The sequence below is a fragment of the Callorhinus ursinus genome, unplaced genomic scaffold, assembly GCF_003265705.2.
Source record: "Callorhinus ursinus isolate GAN/ISIS: 27379988/994484 unplaced genomic scaffold, GSC_fseal_2.0 scaffold1, whole genome shotgun sequence".
NCBI lineage: Eukaryota > Metazoa > Chordata > Mammalia > Carnivora > Otariidae > Callorhinus > Callorhinus ursinus.
Window position 1 is genome coordinate 60,704,759 of NW_027397063.1, and position 12,948 is coordinate 60,717,706.

Below are 12,948 nucleotides of genomic sequence, written 5' to 3' on the forward strand. Positions count from 1 at the left end.
AATTCCTCTTCTCCAATTTTGTAACTCAGCCTAAAAAACAATTTCCATTCACCTCAACCATTAACTCCCTTGACCACACTTAAGGCTTGCTTTATGAGTAACTTTACACCTCCCAAATCATGATCTCAATCTATCTACCTCTGCCTATCACCTCCTTTTTTAAAAATTTACTCTGCTGTCTCTCACTCCAACTATTCGTAGCCTACAAAGGAATCTTCAGTCAATTTGCCCAATTTGCTTTCTATTACCTACTTCCTCTTTCCACTACCCCCTTTACCTAGCTAAGATTCTATTAAGACTAGCAGCATTCCCTTGCTTACCTCACCTGCTTCCACACTTCAGCATTCCTCAGCAGTCTTGTACCTAGTCAACATTCTCCTGCTCTCTGGTGTAACAAGTTTACAGCTTCTCCTCTCAAATGGAGCTTTTATATTCCCTCATCACAAATCTACCAAGCTACTTGCATCTGTATCCTCTCTTCTACCTTTCCTCCTTTCACAGTGGATGAACAGTCCCAGCTCTTACCTAAGGCAAATCCCTCAGGTTGTGCCCTGTTCAAGGGCTTTGCTTTTGCATCATCAATTTCGCCATCCTTTACTGAATCATCCCCATCAAATACAAATACACTGTAATTTCTCCCACTTAAACAAGTATTTCCCAGTCCACACCTTAGTTACTGCTCTATTTACCTTCCTTATAGCAAAACTCCTCATAAGAATTGCCTATACAGTCTCTACCCCCCATTATTTCTTCAGCCCACTCTTAAGATTGTATATAACATTCCACTAAAACTACTCTTCCTAAGGTTTTCAGTGACTTGAAACTTTTCAGACTCAATGGTCAATTCACAGTCCTCATTCTACTGGACCTTTCAGACAGCATCTGACACACGTGATCTCTTTCTTCTTATTGAAACACTTTCTTCTCTTGGTTTCTAGGATGCCATACTCCCCTGGTTTTCCTCCTCTCTCACTGGCCACTCCTTCTTAGTCTCCTTTGCTGGATTACCACCCTCTTCCAACTCCCAAATACTGGAGTATCCCAGCATTTATTCAGTCCCTGGCACTCTTCTTATTTCCAAATATACTCACTTCTGGGAGATTTCATCTAGTCCCCAGTGGCTTTATATACTATCCACATGCTGATGTTCCAAGTAGACATCATGATCGACGTCTCCCTTGAACTGAAGTTTAGAATACCTAGTTGTCTTCTTAATATCTCCCCTTACTGGCTAACAAGCACCTCAAGCTTTAATGTGGCTAAAGCAGAAATCTATTCTCCCCAAGTCTTCTTCATCTGAATAAATGACACCACCATTCACTCAACTATCGAAGATTTATCCTTAACCCCTCTTTTCCTCACAAATACGTCTATTCCATCAGTAATTCCTGTTGATTCTACCCCCAAAATATACCCAAAATATGACCACTCCTTACTACCTCCATTGCTCCCATCCTAATCCAAGCCACTTTCATTTTTCATCTGATTTACTGTAGTGTGTTCCTATAGTAGAGACCACAGGCATAGTACATTTCCCAGGATCTCTTGCAGTGAGGTGTGGTCACATGACTAAGTTCTTATCAGTGGAATATGAACAAAAGTGGTAAGTACCACTTCAGCACCAACATCTTTGAGATAACAGCTATGCCTCTTCTCTGTGCCTGTGAATCTGAACATGGTAACTGAGTCTTGACTTTATATGACAAGGTATTAAGGGATAATAAAGTCAAAAGAATGGAAGCAGCCTGAGTCCCAGAATCAATGCATGGAGGAGAGCCTTCCTAGACTATTAATGCAACTCAGAAATAAATTTCCATTGTGTTTGAGCCACTATATTTATTATTATTATTATTATTATTATAGCAGTTTAGTCTGCCTTAATATATCTCCAACAGGCTTGGCTCTTTCTCTTACCTCTCTCTATACAATACATTCCTCAAAAAGCCAGTGATTTTTTTTTTTTAAGTGATCTTCTTGAAGCCTGAACCTGATCGTATCACAACCCTGGCCTGCATGGCCCTACAGTGCACTGACCTCCACTTTTCTCATGTACTCATCTCCTACCTCTCTCCCCTAGCCCACTCCTCTCAAGTTACTGCTGGACTTCAGCTGTTCTTGGAACTTGCCAATCCTATTCTCACCTGTACCTTTATACATGCCATTTCTTCTGCCTGGAACTCTTCCCCCACATATCTACATGGCTCACTATTTTATGCAATTAGATTCTCCATTAAAATATCCTCTTCTTGGGGCACCTGGGTGGCTCAGTCGTTAAGTGTCTGCCTTCGGCTCAGGTCATGATCCTAGGGTCCTGGGATCGAGCCCCACATCGGGCTCCCTGCTCCGCGGGAAGCCTGCTTCTCCCTCTCCCACTCCCCCTGCTTGTGTTCCCTCTCGCTGTGTCTCTCTCTGTCAAATAAATAAATGAAATCTTAAAAAAAAATCCTCTTCTCAGAGATATCTTTTCTGACAAACCTATCTGAAACAGTACCCTTTCTCTCCACCATCACCTCTCTCTATCCTGTTACCCTGCTTTACTCTTCATCATAGTAGCTATCACTTACTGACATTACAGTATATATTTGTTTGCTTGTTTAGTATGTGTCTTCCCCTCCTAGAATGCAAGCTCAAGGACATCAGAGACCTTCTATGTCTATTCAGAATGTTCCCCCACACCTGGAACAGTGTTTGAAATGTAGGAAATGTTCTACACATGTGGTTAAATGAATAAAGAAACCATCCTAGCCCCCAAAGTAGTTTCTATCCTTTCAACATCTGTCTGCCTTCATCATGTGCTTCCAACTATCATACTTATCTTTTGTATCTCCATACCTTGAGGGCAATGACTGTCTTTTACATCTTTAAATGCCAAATCTTGGCATTTAGAAGTTTGTGTATAGGAAGTGCTCAATAAATGTCTCCTCTTTAATTGTGGATTAAAATAAACTTTGCCAAAGTTTATGATTGATTTGAATTAATGACTTTATTACTTTTTTAAAAAAAGGTAGGAATACTGTTGATTGCCATTAATTAAGTTGTACAGTTTTAACATGCCCGAGGCATGATTCATTTTTCCAATCACAGGCTTAGTGAAATACAGTTGCCCCCTTGGTTATTAAGAAGGAACCGTATTGGTTAAGGACTTAGATTTTTGCGTCTCTGAGATCTTTGAAATGTTAAGCTCACCTTTTCACAGTTAATCTCAATCTCACACAACCTCAATTACACTGTAGCTAAGGAAACTGTATGTGTGTGTATGTTTTCTGAGGAACCTGGGGGGAAACAGAAGAAAGAGGTGTGCCTTCCAGGCAAGCACGATGCAGTTTTATACATCATCAATGTGAGGGAAAATTCATGCAAGGATGCTCAACTACTTTGAATAGGCACAATAAAGCAGGCAGACAATTATTCAGAATTCTGAACAACTATGGTTTCAAAACCCTTTGAAAATGACTAAAAGAATTTTTTTCTCTTGTCAAGGATTTTGCTGAAAGAAGCGAGTCTTACAGACTAGTGTGGGAGGGGACAGTTTCTCATGTTATAAATTCTAGAACAATAATCAAGAAAGCGACTTTACTTTATCATGCCTTATTTGCAAAACAAACAGGTAAACAAAACCATGCATCAGGCATTTTAAAAATATCAAATACAATAAACATAATTATGTCAATTTTTAAAATAACAAATTAAGTAATTTTATAGAAGTTACTTAAAATAAATATTAAACCATCTCTGAAAATATACTCCATATCTTTATCAGAATAAATAAACACATACTTCTAGTTAATATATATAAACTAAGAATGTGCATAGTCCACAAAGAATCATATTTCAAGTCCATGTGGTATTTTATTATGTTGATAATACAATTCTTTTAACCACTTTCCAAATGTTGCACATTTAAGTTATTTCTAATTTTTTGTTAACACAATGTAGCTATGAAAATCTTGAACACATCTTATGGTTTGTTGTTTGGTTTTGAGTTGTTTCCTTGATATACCATTCCCCCAAATAGATTGAGAGTCAGAGCAATTAAATAGTTTTATATTTCTTGTTACATCATGAAAGATCATTCTCTAGAGAGAACGAACTGGAGACGTTATGTCAACTATACAGCAAAAATAAAAATTAAAAAAAAAAAAAAAGAAGAAGAAGAAGAATGAACCAGAGGGACTGTCAGCTATGGCAATGTGAAGAGGTCAGTGAATCCTCTCCACAAGAAGTATACAACTAGACAAAATAATAAAAAGCAATCACTCAGGGCTCTAGAAACCAAATGGAGACAAATAATTAAGAAGTATTTATTTTTCAAAAACTGCTGGAACTGAGGGTGAGAACAGTGAGAGCCTATGGCCTGGCCTCCCATCCCCACTCCAGCTCTTACCAGCAGGGAGCCGGTCAGAAACTGGCAGTTTTGCTGTCAGAGGGGGCAAACTTGTGAGTTGTGCCTTTATAAGCTAAATGTGGTGAATACAGTAGGAAATTAAGAGGGGGGAATGTCCTCAGCTTTGCTAGCCTGAGGTTGTGGACCCAGCTAGGCCAACCAGAAATTTAATGGAAATATCTAGAAATGAGAGAGCCACAGAAGGACTATAGAGGAACTATATCTCCCCATATTTCCCTGGCTGACTGGAAAACTGCTGCTGCCTGAGGAGACCAAAGAGAGACTTCAAAAAGTAAAAGCCAGGGGAGACTGGAGAACTAGCTGCAACTTTGACTGCTTCCCAACCTACACACAGATCCACTGGCAGAGGGTGGAGCCTCATGGGCCACATAGACTCAAGGGCAAACCCCAGGAAGCCAAGCTAAAAATTAAAAATAAGAATAAAAAACTGAGTACGGACATCAGAATCCACACACCACAGAGGAGAGAGATTCCATAGTTCAAATCTGGGAAATTTACTAAAACAAACAAAAACTTGGAAACATATACCAGAATCAGGAGTTGCCACACTATATTATTGAAATTGTCCAGTATTCAACCCAAAATTACAAAATATGCAAAGAAAGAGGAAACTGACCCTGCTCTGGAGAAAAAGCAATAAAAAGAAACTGAGTGAGTGGGCCTACATGCTGGGTTTAGCAGACAGACTCCAAAGAAGCTAGTATAATAAATATACTCAAAGAATTAAATAAAAATACAACCTTAGGGGCTCCTGGGTGGCTCAGCTGGTTAAGTGTCTGACTTCAGCTCAGGTTAATCTTAGGGTCCTGGGATCAAGCCCCATGATGGGCTCCCCACTCAGCAGGGAGTCTGCCTGTCCCTCTGCCCCTCCCCCGCTCACTCTCTCTCAAATAAACAAATAAAATCTTAAGGAAAATATGATGGTAGTTACTTTCAAAATAGGGGATATCAACAGAGACATATAAACATTTAAAAAAAAAATGATGGGCACCTGAGTGGCTCAGTCAGTTGAGCGTTGGATTCTTAATTTTGGCTCAGGTCATGATCTCATGAGATCCAGCCCTGAGTCAGTCTCCGTGCTCAGCGTGGAGGCTGCTTGTCCCTCTCCCTCCCCCCACTCTCACGCACACACACACACATGCTCATGCTCTCTCTCTCTCTCTCAAATAAATAAATAAATCTAAAAAAAAGCAAATGAAAATTTTACAGTTAGAAGGTCAAATAACAGAAATAAAAACTTTACTATATGGGCTCAACAGCAGATTTGAGATGGCAGAAGAAAGTATCAGTGAACTTGAAGATAGATCAGTAGAAATTACCCAAACTGAAGAACAGAGAGGAAAAGGTAGAAGAAAAAGGAACAGAGCCTCAGAGACCTGGGGAACAATGTAAAGTATACCAATTAATGTGTAATTGGAGTCCTATAGAGATGGGAGAGAAAGAGAAGAGCAGAATAAATATTTGCAGAAATAATGGCTCCCAAATTTGATGAAAAACTTTAATCAACAGACCCAGAAGGAATGAATCCACTGGAATTGCTTCCAGCAATGTGTACATATACCTGATTACCACAGACCTATTTTTTATTTAAATTTTTGATAGCTTAATAGATGTGTGATGATATTTTAAAGGTGGTTTAATTTGTGTTCTTTGAATTAATATGATGGTCTAGTTTATAGTAGATACCATCAGCAAGTAGCATACATTTTGTGTAGTGGTTAAGAGCACAGGACCTAAAGTGAAAAGGACCTGGTTTCAAAATCTGGCTGTCTCATAACCTGAGCAAATGTTTAACTTCTCTAAGCCTCTGTAAAAAGATAATAACAATGCCTAAATCTGAGCTTAGATGAGATAATCTGTTAAGTGCTTATCTCAGTGCCAAGAACATGGACATGCTTGAAAAATACTGGCTATTTTTAGCTACCAACAATATTTAACAATTAACAACAAAAGTTTGTTGAATGAACGAGTCTGGGCATTGATTTTTCAAATGTAAACTGCATATTCATCTACACACTTCTCTTTAGTAGAATCTGGAGTTTGACCTTCCTATTTTTAAAAATAATATGCATTGGAAGGTATGCTTTTATCAGCTGTGCTTGTCAGAATAATTGTTTCCTTCTGTGACACTGTGTTGTACAAATGTTTTTTATTTCTATTTAATCAGATCCTCTTTGTCTTTGATGATGTCTTCAACAGTCAGAAATATCTCTCTTGCACAGCTGTTATAAATAAGGAATTCATGGCTATATAAGGTATAAAATACAGCCCAGGTTAATCTTTTTGATTCATTTGATTTCAACAATGTTTACTCAATAGTGATTTGATTCTTATTATTGTATGACATCTGGTTTGTCACAGATTAGGTTCTTATAATAGTATAACTCTTTCTATTCTACTTTATTGATCAATGTTTCATTTTTTAAGCTAATATTTTCTCAATTGTGCATCAATTTAGCCTTTTATGAGTGTTTGTTGCATGCTGTGTACTGTGTAGGAATACTGTGATGAATATAAGGTGGAAAGACATGGCTTATGACTAAAGAAAGGCCACAGTAGGGGTAAAGGAATGAAACTAATATTTCTTTTCCTTAAGACAGACAGACATGTAGGCCTGAAAACAAATGTGTAAACAAATTTGATCTAAATGCATAAAACAATGTGTTAATTCTTTATACTACTAGCACGGATCAAATGTTATGCTTGCACAGGAGAGGAAATCAGGAAAGCCTTCTCAGAGGGGGTGTAAATGGATATAAAAAATCAGATGGATTTTAAACTATAAGCTGGAGTTTTCCAGATGTAGAAGCAGGAGGTGAAGCAACTATGAAGACAGAACAGCATATGCAAAGACAGGAAGGAATAAAGAACAAGATGTGTTTAGGGCACTAGTCTAAGTGTAACTGGAAATAAGAGCGTATGGGCTGTAAGGAGACAAATGGCCAAAAAGGTAATATAGGGCAGGATTGTAAAGAACCTTGCAAATCAAACCAAGGATCTTGGACTTTAGACGGAAGAGATTAGATTCTACTGAAGGTTTTTAAGTAAGAGAGACATGATGAGAGTTTTATTTTAGAAAGACTATTCAGTGGACAATGAGAAGCAGAAACAGGATGTGGGAGAATCTGGAGGCAAGAGTCTAGTTTGCAGACTTAACAAGAGACTGGGTGCTGGATGGGAAGGGTCTGCACCAAGGTACAGGCAGTGAGGATAGAACAGAGGGAGTGGTCAACAGCTATGACATTTTACAATTGGGCAACTGGGCAGCGAGCACTTCATTGACTAAACATTACAAACTGACCACATGTTTCTCCTGAAAACCCACTGAGAAGACAGAAAAAAAATTAAATAGGCATAAATCCACAAACACAAGGAGAATGAGAGAGAAAACAAAAACAAGACTTGGAAGATGGAAAGGTGACGGAGGAATGGTAACAGAGTTAGCAGAGCAGATGAGAATGAACTCTAGGGCCTACAGAGAGGATGCTGGCAAGGAGCAGCCCAATGCACCCTGGTAGACCCCAGCAAAGTTCAAGATCAGGCAATGCCATGTCCCTGGGAAGTGCTAAGGTGCAGAGGTTTGGTTGTGAGACTGTATATGAAACAGCTGGACACCAAGAACCCTTCTTCTGCTCACAGAGCTAGGTAACAACTCCTTCTTTGCCTGACCCCTTTCCTCTGAAGAAATCAAGCCAGTGAGTGCCTGGACTTGGGACACCAGGCACAGCAAAGAGTAGGCAGATGGAGCTAGAAACTAGGGAATTAAATGAAAGTCTGTATCCTAAACAGTAAGATACCCCTAACTCCCCTACTTCCCCCTGCTCCCTGAATGCAAGCAGCCATCTGGGTGAGGCAAGAGATTAAAGGACTCTCCTCTGGAGGAACTAAAGAGTCCAGAGGAAAACCTCTAGAGAGTTGCATTTGGGGGTCTTCTGGGGTCCTCCTATGAAAAAGCTAACTTACCCCCTAATCATTCTACAGTGAGGTGCCCCAATCAACAAGCCCTGACCAGTATGTGGGTCTTCTAAACAGCTTTTTAGTATTTCACTTCTAAGTAGGAAAAGAAATTAAAGATCAACAAACATTTTAGTAAAGCCTCCAATATCAGAGAGAGAGAGAAAGACCAAGCCAAAGAGAAAAGGATCTAGAGAACACAGGTCAGTAAAAAGAGCAGAAAAAGGCTAGAGGGAGAATAAGTAATATTACCAGAGAGATAATATAAGCCATTGTACTCATAAAACAAGAATGAGATGATGTTCAGATTTTTTAAAAGGTGGGGGATGGGGCACCTGGTGGCTCAGTTGGTCAAGCGCCCGACTCTTGATTTCAGCTCAGGTCACTATCTCAGGGTTTTGGGATTGAGCCCCATGTTCGGCTCCACACTTAGTGGGGAGTCTGCTGGAGATTCGCTCTCATTACCCCTTCCCCTGCTCATGCTCTCTCTCTTTCTCGCAAATAAATAAATAAGTCTCAAAAAAAAACAAAAACAAACCCAAAAAGCATAAGGACAAATTGGGGTGAAACCAAAAGCTCTTAGAAATTAAAACCATGATAATTGTGGCATAGACTGTTGCTACCCAATCTCCCTTTTTTCCTTAGAAAAAACCCCACACAATTTCATATGAAGTAGCAAAATGAGCAGGTAAAAACATATTTCCTAGGCTTCCCTCTGAGAATAGCTAGAAAGGCTAGCAAAGTAAATTCAGGGCTATTTGGCCAGGAACAACACTCAAAGTTATATGTCAGAGCAGTCTAGGGGGGACACTACTGTGGCAGGCACCAAGGTCTAGACACTGAAGTCTGCTGATTCTGAAATCCCTGGACACTGGAGCCAGGAATGCAGTCATCCTGCAGCTAATATCAGGCTTTCAGAGAGTTCCTTGAAGTCCCCATTTATTCAGGTTTCTAGTTCCCAATTCCAGGTGTAAGGGGGCTCATCTGATTGGGAGAGCCTTGGCTTCATGCCTGAACTCTTAGCTATAGGAGAAGCTGGAAAACTGAGTATCTGACATCTTCAGTTTTGAGTGTGAAAGGCTTGTTTTGCCTCTCACCATACTTATAACACTGGAAATTCTTCAAACATAGGAAGATCATCCAATGCTGAGTTGGAAAAAAAAAAAACCAAAAATCTAGTATAATATTGTATCCCAAAAAATCTCTTATTCCCTGGATCTGACATAGAAGTGTGATAAGGAGAGAAATTCCAAGATAATAGTTTTGTATTAGGCTTAGAGAACAGATAGTCTAGACTGGAACAGGATGAGAGCCATACAACAAAGGGAAAAAAAGAAATGAATATGTTAAATTTCTGAAGAATTCGAGCACTTGGAAAATAACATTAAGAGGTATTTGATATATCTGGCCAAGCATTTAGAGAAAAATGATTTTACAGAAAACCAAGCAAATAAAGAACAAGGCAATTATTAACTCCAGGAAATAGAAAAAGTTGAACAAAAAGAAAATGTAATCATAGTATAATATATGGCTCAGAGTTAAGCAATATTTACTTAATCATGATCACATGAATATTAGCTATTAAGTTAATCAAAAACTGTGATATAAGTACTCTGGGACATTGGATGAGAAGTCAGAGTGGCATAAATGAATTAAAACTTCATTTACCATAATAGGAAGTCAAAAGATGATATCTGAAACTGACATATCAAGAAGTAGAAATACAAATATATTATTTAGTAACATGAAGGTTAATGGAAGAAGCAAGTTTTTGGTTGAAAGGGGGATTGGGCGCCTGGTGGCTCAGTCGGTTAAGTGTCTGCCTTGGAGTCAAGTCATGATCTCAGGATCCTGGAATCAAGCCCTGCATTGGGCTCCCTGTTCAGCAGGGAGCCTGCATCTCCCTCCCTCTGCTGCTCCCCCTGCTTCTGCTCTCTCACTCTCTCTGTCAAATAAATGAATAAAATCTTTAAAAAAAAAAAGTAAAGAAAGAAAGGGGGGGTTTTCTGGGAGTGGGACTAGGGAGCAGAGCAGGGTAAAAGGGATGGTATAGAAGAGTGGGGGCTACTATTTCTGATTATGTTACCTTTTTAAAGATATTTTATTTTATTTTTAAGACTATTTTAGAGAGAGAGCATATGTGCATGTGTGTGTAAGCGCAGGTGCATGAGCAGGGAGGGGGCAGAGGGAGAGGGAGAGAGAGAATTTCAAGAAGACTCCGTGCAAGCACAAAGGCCAAAGTGGGGCTTGATCCCACAACCCTGAGATCATGAGCTGAGCTAAAATCAAGAGTCAGACGCTCAACTGACTAAGCCACCCAGGAACCCCAATTAGGTTACTTTTAATTCCACTTGGCTTATTAAACTGTACACTTATTACTTTGATGAAACTAAAATAATTCTTAAAATTTTAATAATGCTCCTATCATTAAAAACCTCCCACCAATTTGGAGAGAAAGAAGGAAAGCAAGTGTATGGGAGAATGTAAAGTATTTGTTTTTAGACATCTCTTTCTATGTCCCTCTGTCTCCTCCTCTTTGCTCACACTTGTCAATATAGATCTCACGGGGCCGGGTAATAGAGAGAAAAATAATGGGCTTCCAATATGGGTGGACCTGGGTATGACACCCGGCTGTGCAAAGTATGAGCTCTGAGACTTCTCTGCGACCTCACTGGGCCTCAGGATCTTCATTTGTAGAATGGAAAAATGTAATATCTATCATATTACATGAAATAACATATGTAAAGCACCTAAAATGTGGAAGACTCAAAATTATGAATTCTTTATTTCTCTCAGAATTTCTCATGCCCTGTAAGCCTCTCTTTGAGAGTCTTTCTCTGTGCCGCCATGTTTGTAGATCTGAGAAAGCAAAGCAAAGCTGTATTCCTTTAGCCATCTTTTCTCCATCCCCTCTTGCCTGGTTTGGGAGATTCATCTTCCACAGACAAAACCTACTAAGGCAGACAGTTTGTTACATTCCCACGTCTCTTGGAAGGAAAAATTGGTCTCACTTGTGTTGATATTATATCTCAGCTGATTTTTGAGTAAAATGAAATTAATGTTCAATTATTAGCCATGGCGCCCAGCTCTACCGTACAAGAGTTTCTGTTTAAAATCAACTGTTACAGAGTAGAATTACAAATGCAGCTGATGTTTGCATATAACTTTAAAAAATAAATATCACACAAAATTGACAAGGATTTTAAACCCAGGTATAAAGTGAACTGTCTAAGGGCATGAAACGGGGTTGTGATAACCAGGTAGGTGGTCACCCCAAATGAGGAGGCCCTAATGTGATTTCAAGGCACTCACCTTCTCCAGTTGGGACAGGCTGGTTGCTCGGCTCAGGGACAAGTTCAGTACATGGTCCTCCAGGCAGAACCCCTTCACTCCTGGCACTCTGCTTGTTCCAGTAGGCCTCCTGTCCCCCCCAAGAGGCAGTAGGCAATCTGTCAGAGCCCTCAGCAGGGAAGGAAGCTGGGGACTTGAGGTCCAAAAGGAAGCTATCTTGTAGGGTTTGCTTGGTGGCCTTCTTGCGGTTTCCCTTCTTATTTTCTGGGATCCCGTCACTGCCTCCTTGCCTCGGCTGGCTAGTCTCAAGTTTCCTGGTTAGCTGGAGGAGCTGATCCATGTCTTTGGTGAATTCTAGCAGAGTGCCCTCAGGGAGGCTTTGGGTCATGCCCTCAGAGCCATAGCTGGGAGCCTTCTCCAAGAGCAGGTGCTCAGAGCAGCAGAGAGCTCCTGTGCCCTCCTTGTGCACTAACTCAGGCACCTGGGGAAGGCTGCAGGGTACCATGGACAGGGAGAAGTAGGAGTAGTCCACTGCAATATACGTCAGCATGAAATTGATGGTGACGATGGGGGCTAACACATTCACCTGGCCCACAAGGACAAAGGCCATGGTCACTAAGCTGGTCAGGAAGATGGCAGCTACAGGTGTTTTATTTGGCCCTTTCTGCAGAAACAAAAATAACATGCAGGACTATGAAATTTCAGAAGAAAATCACATTACATGATAGAAATACAACTCATAATGGCCCAACCACTTCTACTATGATTCTGCCAATCAGCTAATAACTGATTGTCTACAAACTTGGGATAATAATATTCAACTCATGGGATTATTGTGAGATCAGAGCTAATGCACATAAAATGCTTGACACAGCACTGACACACAGTTGGCTCCCAACACACCATGGATATTGGTTGTATTCATAACTATTAATATGGGGCATTACCATATAGAACTTGGACTTCCCAAATATTTCTCCTTTTGTCTTTCATTGGGTTTTAGCACCAGTCTTGGAAATCAGAGTGGTGCAAAGTTCCCAGATTATAATGGAGAAAAGGACCTGAAGGGGAATGGCAGACTCTGGAAGATGGGACAGAATCACTGGCGGCTGTGGTGGGCAAATTGTGAAACTAAACATACACATGCTCCCACACACGCACTCACACACGTCTGTTATTAATGGAGGTGAGTATGGGGACCTGCAGGAGAACAGGAGTGGAAAATACATGCTAACTCCATAGAATCTGTCACTCCACAGAAACTATTCATCGCAGTCATTCAAATGGTTCCTGGGCTC

At 40.1% G+C, this 12,948-nt stretch overlaps 1 protein-coding gene across 1 annotated transcript in view; it reads right to left on the reverse strand.

Annotated features, from left to right (window-relative positions):
* SLC12A8 (solute carrier family 12 member 8) overlaps positions 1–12,948 on the reverse strand; it is a 151,507-nt gene that overhangs the window by 18,379 nt on the left and 120,180 nt on the right. Inside the window, exon 10 of the mRNA XM_073903188.1 lies at positions 11,672–12,314. Within this exon, the coding sequence (XP_073759289.1) occupies positions 11,672–12,314 (643 nt within the window). The remainder of the gene's footprint in view (positions 1–11,671; positions 12,315–12,948) is intronic.